The sequence below is a fragment of the Bubalus kerabau genome, chromosome 3, assembly GCF_029407905.1.
Source record: "Bubalus kerabau isolate K-KA32 ecotype Philippines breed swamp buffalo chromosome 3, PCC_UOA_SB_1v2, whole genome shotgun sequence".
Taxonomy (NCBI): Eukaryota; Metazoa; Chordata; class Mammalia; order Artiodactyla; family Bovidae; genus Bubalus; species Bubalus kerabau.
Genome location: NC_073626.1, coordinates 26,734,107 through 26,741,620, shown reverse-complemented (window position 1 = coordinate 26,741,620; position 7,514 = coordinate 26,734,107). Strand labels below are relative to the sequence as shown.

The following is a 7,514-nucleotide window of genomic DNA, read 5'->3' as shown; positions in this document are numbered from 1 at the left end:
GGTTTTTGTATTTCTGCTATAACAAATCTAAACCAAGGAAAAAAGGTATATATTACTTTCACTGATGCCTGAATTAAGGGGTGGATGGCAGTGCCAAGAGCCAAGAATGGAAACAGTAGGAAGAGAGAAATATTAACCATAGTGAACATACTGAAATATTATGAGTTTATACAAGTTGCTCTTATGTTCTTTGGCATGAAAGATGATCTGAGAAATGAAATTAAGGGGTCTAAATCATAAGAGAACATGATCTTGATCAGCTCTGAGATGAAAGACAGGAAAAATTTCTATTAAAGGGGAGTTTATTGCTTCCATTGTGATATGGGGTCAGGGTCACTAGGGAGTAGGTAACTGGGTGGAATACCCCGTGATCTCATGGTAGCAGCTACTGAGAACAGAAAACAATATCAGAAAATTAGGGGAGAACTCTGAGATATATGTGAGCTCTGAGATGATACAGTATCTTAAGTCCCAGAGAAGAGAGGAGGGGCAGAGTGTCGGGGAAGAGAGAGTATATGATGAACTTAGCCAGAAACTAGTTCTAGGTCGTCTAGCACGTCCACTCTTCTGCTCTCATAGATTGGCAGAGCACCTGCAACAGGAAAGACATGAGACTGATGAGTCCTAGGGAGCTTCTGTGCCGTAGTCATGCTGGTTCCCAATTCTCCCACTTTTCAACCACGTTTGTGTCTACAACTTCTTCCCACTTCGCTTTCTCCTGAAGTGTGTCTGTGGCACTGACAAATATGAATCCTTACCTTCCTTTCTAGGGTGCGACTCACAAGGGACCCTGGTGTCTGGAGGCCCCACCTGAGTGCAGGCCTTGGATGATGAAGATGGAGCCCACCAGTATGCCCACGAGGCTCACGGTCAACCCCAGGGCACAGACCACAGTCTCTGTCAGCTCTGACATAGGGGCTGGAACCTGAGGCTCTGGAAAAATGAAGTTGTGAAAGTCAGAGTACAGAGTGTTGGTTTATGTGCCTGTGTATGAGGGTGGGCAGGAGGTGTGGTGTTCATGCTACAAAAACTCAGGGCACCAGGCTTAGGGAAGCGAATGAAGGTTTCTATAATTTTAGAAACCTTGAAGTGTGGAAAACAAGCTTTGGACTGTGAGATTGAGGGACCAAAACTCAGAGTGTTTTGTGCTTGGTAGAAAAAGAGAGAGTACCAAAAGGGGTGGAACTTGTACATACCCTAGTGTTTGAGCAGTGGCTCATCCAGGCCCCAGTGCTCCACTTCGCAGTCATAAACGTCATCATCAGAAGGCAGGAAGGTGAGAGAACCAATCTTGAGGAAGGAATGATCATCCTTAGGGAGGAAGCTGGTCTCAGAAACACCCTCTATGACTGCATGTCCATTCTTCAGCCATGTAATGTTGATCACAGGGGGAAAAATGTTGTCCATGTGACAGATGAGAATATTGGGCTGACCTAGCACCATGGGAGACTTGGAAAACACAGTCACCTCAGGAACCTCTATGGTGAGGAAACAGCACAGATGTGAAAAGGGAAAAGCTTGGCGCTGATTCTGCACTGCCTCCTGGGGGAGCCCTCCCTCCAACGTTCCCAGTCTGACAGTGGAGGAGCTCTTGTTCATCTTCTGCTGGGAGATGCTATGCACTGCCCACGCTTTATCCCCGTGCTGTCTGTGGGCATGCTTGTTAAGGAGGAGGTCTGTGGGACTCCTCCTTGAGGGATTCAAGGAATATGTTATGGGAGTAAGGGTCCTTATATTACATGGAAATGTGTGATCTTTGAGATGGAGAGGATGTGTTCAGTAATTACTATGAAATCTGGGGACACTTGGGAAAGTTTCATAGCATGGTGAAGGATATCTCTCCGTAGAGAAGAAGGGCGTGAAGCCTGATATTAAAGAATAGATTCAGTGAAAAGAAGTAGAATGGTGGACACTTACCATTGATAACAGGGGTAAAGTTGGAGCGTTTAGTCAGGACATCCAAGTTGTGTTTTGCTTTAGCTATTTCACTCAGTGCAGCCTGTGGGTCAAAACCTGCAAACTGGCTAAACATAGGCAGCCTCCAGACAGTCTCCTTCCCCAGGTCCACATAAAACAGCTCATCTCCATCAAATTCCTGGGTGTACTGGCCAGAGGGACCATGAGATTGGTAGATCTCTGTGCCATAGGAGCCAATGTGGTCAGCTGATAAGTGAGGGTGAGGAGAGCAGGAAGGTGGAAAATGGAGAGAAAAGGCCATATTAAACAAAGTAGCTGAAGAAACTAACTTTCAAACATGGTGGGCTTCACCTTTGGCACAATGTCTCTAAGCAAAGTGCCAGCACTTGCTTCCTTCACCCTCAGTGTTGGTAGCTGTCCTGTTAGAACCCAGGCTGCTTTTGCACTGTAACATGTGTGATTCTTGAGCGTCCCTTGTGGCTTGGCTGATAAAGAATCTGCCTGCAGTACAGGAGACCTGGGTTCCATCCCTGGGTTGGGAAGATCCCCTGGAGAAGGGAAAGGCTACCCACTCCAGTATGCTGGCCTGGAGAATTCCATGGACTACAGTGCATGGGGTTGAGAGTCCGACACGACTGAGCAACTTTCACTTTAGTATGCTCACAAAGGCAGGATTTTACAGGCTTTGTTTACCGCTATTTCCTGCCTGCCCAGCTCAGTGCCTGGCACATTGTAGGTCTGTAATAAAGATTATAATGGAAAGAGAGAAGAAAGAAGGGAATGAATGAATTTTCCTGGTATTAGCTTTCTTCCCTTTTCTTCAAAAGTTTTTTCTCTCACTTAATTTTTTATCAGCTAATAACACATTCATTGTGATTCTTTTCCCCTCAGGGCTGACTCAGAGCAGAACATTTTCTGCATAGGGATTCCTTCTTTTTTTTTTTTTTTTTAAACCAAGGAAAACCACACATGATCCTACTATTTTAAAAGAGATTCCTCTTTTATAAGGTATAAGAAACAGTATGACAAGGACAGGGACAACATAATAAAGCATATAAAGAATAAACAATGCTTCTAAGGTGTCCATTTTGTTAACCGTAGTGATTCTTAAAGAAGAATGCCTGATTCCTTCTGAAATAAAAAAATGGAAGCTTTATTTTGGATTTCTGACATTTCCTTCCCCTATTTCTTTCTTTAATGTGAAAGTCACTCAGTCGTGTCTGACTCCTTGCGATCCCATGGACTTTAGCCTGCTGGGCTCCTCTGTCCATGGGATTATCCAGGCAAGAATACTGGAGTGGGTATCCATTTCCTTCTCCAGGGGATCTTCCCAACCCAGGGATCAAACCCAGGTCTGCTGCATTGCAGGTGACTTGTTTACCGTCTGAGCCATCAGGAAGACCATTTTTTTTCTTTAAGAAGGTAACTAAACTTCTCCTTTTTCTGATTCAAAAATTTCAAAGTCCCATTCTGAGGACTAAGAGTGAATTATAACCCTTTTCTTCAAATGGACAATGTACTTTTCTGAGGATGCTAAAGCACAGTGGCAACCAACTCAGTTTGACTCTGCCCAAGTATGGACAATTTTGTCCAGACACATATGAGTCTTTTAATATTTTCTCTTTCTCCACTTCCTCATTTCATGAATATCAACAGGGTTTCAGACATTGGGAGAGACAAACAATAAAACATCAATCAGGCATGGTCTCTGTCAACAAGGAGTCTGTTGAGCAATGGGAGAGTCAGGTGAGAAAAGGACGAAGTGCTGTGTACTGATCAGTTCTGTAACAGGTATATCCTACGCCCTCATCTTACCTCATCTGTCAATGAAAACAAATGAGATTTTCCTTTCACGTTCCTTGGTCTTTTCAGGGGTCTGTTTTTAGCTCCTGGAATGAAATGATCTTTTAAGATTTCCTGGACACCTCTAGCTCATTCCTGAAGTTTCTACTTAGTTACTAACTGTTTTAACCAAGTTCTCTCATTACACATTGTTTTTAAATTGCATTATAATCTCCAATCTCCCCATTCCAATATCCTGCTTTCAAGTTAGTCTATTGCTCATCCTTACCCCCTTTAGGGATCAGTTATAATTAAAGGTCTTCTAACAAAACTTCTTTATCCTTGTGATGAATATTCTTGACTCCTTTTCAAACATGAATATATGCAATTATTCCTTTTCATCTGGTCCTTGTCCTGGGTTGCCCACAGTGAACCACATCACACTGCTGTGCCAACTGGAACTAATCACTTTTATAGCTTCAGCCTTAGCTGGGTCCATTGCCCTGCTCAGCAATACTCCTGCTTTTCTACACCATTTTCTTAGCATGACTAATCCTAGCACCCTGAATGAGGCAGATAGCATGTCTTTTCATTTTTGAATCCCCCAAAACTTAGCTTGCTATGTGCTCAAAATTGTGTACAAAATGTCAGTTACTATTCTTGAGGATCAAAGAAACTTTGAGGAAGACTTAAAGACACAGAGGTAGCAGAACTATATGACGGTCAGAATCAGCAGTGACCAGGGAAGCATTATGACTTGTGAGCCTTAAGCACTGTTTCTCAGGCGGGCCCACCTCCATAAAAATACTAAAGGTCATATTTTATGACCATATTGGTATAAAGACCTGTGGCAGATTCATTTTGATATATGGCAAACCAATACAATATTGTAAAGTTAAATACAATAAAATTAAAAAAAATAATACAGGCTAAATTAAAATTAAAACATTTTCTTCTACCATAAATTTTCACTTTTTCTAATTAAAATGATAAAGTACTTTCATGGGGCCTTATAAGCATTCAGGCCCTCAGCACTGTGCCCACTGTGCCTAATGGGTAAGTTGAGCTTGACTAGGACACTCTGGTGTGATGTTGAAGAAAGAAAATGTGGAAGTGTGCTGGAGAAGCAGGTGAAACTTTCTATCACACAAAATTAGAATGGGAGCAGCCACGGCTAATAAAGTTGCTGAAGATTAGAGTAACCTCCTTTTCTCTTCCCCTTTGAACTATCCGGCCATTCTACTTTGGTTTTACAAACTCACTCTTCTTTTCCATAAACAACAGAGATGTGGGCAAGGGATAGATCTTGGAAGGAAAGGAAGATGAAGGAATATATGAACAGAGGGTAGAAAGAGGGGGACAGCAAAGGCAGAAGGGCCTAAGGGACCAAATAAGTAACCTGTGCTTACCCATTCTTCTTGAAGGACTTCTATAGATGGGGTGAAGAACAGGTAATTTGGACTGACAATTTGAAAACAATATAATTTAATTCAGAAAGTTTTTTTTAATCATAAAGTTCTCAATTTTAAAATAAAAATAAGGAAGATTTTTACTTTGCTAAAGAAAAAAAATCAAAGCTACACTTATAATGGTAATACTAAAAAATAAGAGTAATCTTTGACATTTATGTATCTTAATTACTTAGAAAGCAGTCCTACACAACTTTATTTGTGAGGTGACATATATGAAGCAACTGAGATCAAGTGATGACTGTGTGGCAAAGTGCTTTATATAAAGGTACTCGACTGGGCTTGCTCATCCTGTGCCAGATGCCAGCATGGAAATGTATGTAGATCTGAGACTAAGAAAAGGTCAACCTGCTTCATATCCACACAGTATTCATAATTCATGGAACTATTCACCCCAAGATAAACTTTAGAAGAAATATATAAAAAGCTTCCAAAGTTGTTCAGATAAGTTTGGGAGTGATAGTTCATGGAATTTTTTGTAACAAGACGTCTACTTGTGAAAACATTGCTAATCTTTGAGGCAATCAAAAATGAACTGATTGCCCTAGAGCCCTCCAGAACATATTCACTGGCTCCAATATCAGAAACTGAGTGATGACCTTGGTGAACTTTGCAACAGTACCGGTAATAAAGTGAGTGTGTCTGGACTCTGTTTTCCCGAAGGAGGAACAACTGTAATTTTTAGATCTGCCTAATATTGAGAAGACTCTCAAGAGTCCCTTGGACTGCAAGGAGATCAAACCAGTCCATCCTAAAGGAAATCAGTCCTGAATATTCATTGCAAGGACAGATGCTGAAGCTGAAGCTCCAATACTTTGGCCACCTGATGTGAAGAGCTGACTCACTGGAAAAGACCCTGATGCTGGGAAAGATTGAGGGCAGGAGGAGAAGGGGACAACAGAGGATGAGATGGCTGGATGGCATCACTGACTCAATGGACATGAATTTGAGTAGGGTCTGGGAGTTGGTGATGGACAGGGAAGCCTGGCGTGCTGCAGTACCTAGGGTCACAAAGTGTCGGACACAACTGAGCTACTGAACTGACTGAATATGGAGAAAGGTGTGAGGGTCTCTACTATTTCTAGGCCAATCTTTCTTGATTTTCCCTCTGAATCCCTGTTCCCCAATTCTAATCACTACATCCCTCAACTGTGCACTCGCCCACAATGTCTTCACCTCCACAGGGGCTCATCATGGTGGTCAGGGCGAGGGCCCCCAGAATCAGAGCTCTGTTCAGGACCATCCTCTTCTCAAGGTGGACTCAGCAGTGGCTGTTCTGAGTTGCAGAGCAATGATGAGGGCTGAGTTAAGAAGGAACTTTGAAGACACTCAAACCATACTCTGCCAGGTCAGGTTGCGGCCAATCAGAAAAATCCCCTTTGATGACTCCTCAGTTACTAGATGAAGACTTTGTACTAAGAGGTCTGAAAGGGACTGGAAAATCCCCTGGTTCTGATGTGGCCTCCACTCAGAGTGGACCAGAGAGATCTTCCTATGAAAGGAGGGAGGATATTAAATCAGAGTCTTTTCACATGTGTGTAAACGTGCTCCAACAGGATTTTCTGGATTACAACTCCCCAGAACTCTCCCTTGAGTTGGTCCCCTCCCTGGGAGGCCCTGTCACCTCCCCTTTCCCCTGCCTCAATGCTGTGCTGTGCTTAATCTCTCAGTCATGTCTGACTCTTTGAGATCCTGTGGACTATAGCCCACCAGACTCCTCTGTCCATTAGGATTCTCCAGACAAGAATACTGGAGTTGATTGTCATGCTCTCCTCTGGGGAATCTTCCCAATCCAGGGATCAAACCCAGGTCTCCCACATTGCAGGCAGATTCTTTACAGCTGAGCTACCATGGAAGACCAGGAATGCTGGAGTGGATAGCCTATGCCTTCCTCAGGGGATCTTCCCCACCCAGGAATCAAACCAGAGTCTCCTGCAATGCAGGTGGATTCTTTACCAGCTGAGCTACCAGGGAAGCTCAGTGCATCCATATGTAGGTTAACTGTCTTTCTCTTTGCTTCCATAGTGCATATGGAATTCTCTAAATATTGAGATGACCCAGGGGAATTCTGTTAGTGGCAGCCAAGAAATACCTTTGCCTATCCTCCACCCAGCAGCACTGGTTGGTCGGTCCTGGAAGTGCTTTCTGCCACCGTGGATGACACAGGCTTAGTCTGAATGGAAGCCCCAGTGGTATAACATAAATGAAGCAGACCAGAATAGCAGTGAAGGGGCTCCTAAAACAAAACTGCCTTCAGAACCACACCTTGAAAATTAGGCCAGGAATAAGTGCCAAGATCAAGAAGAGTGTTGTTCAGTCTCCAAGTTGTGTCCGACTCTTTGCAAT

At 43.2% G+C, this 7,514-nt stretch overlaps 1 protein-coding gene across 1 annotated transcript; it reads right to left on the bottom strand.

Moving 5' to 3' along the window:
• Window positions 1-778: 778 nt before the first annotated feature.
• On the bottom strand, window positions 779-6,411 carry LOC129647557 (SLA class II histocompatibility antigen, DQ haplotype D alpha chain-like). Its single transcript, XM_055574639.1, is given in 4 exon segments — window positions 779-933; window positions 1,197-1,478; window positions 1,918-2,163; window positions 6,330-6,411. Coding segments are annotated over 4 exon segments (765 nt in total).
• Window positions 6,412-7,514: the final 1,103 nt, after the last annotated feature.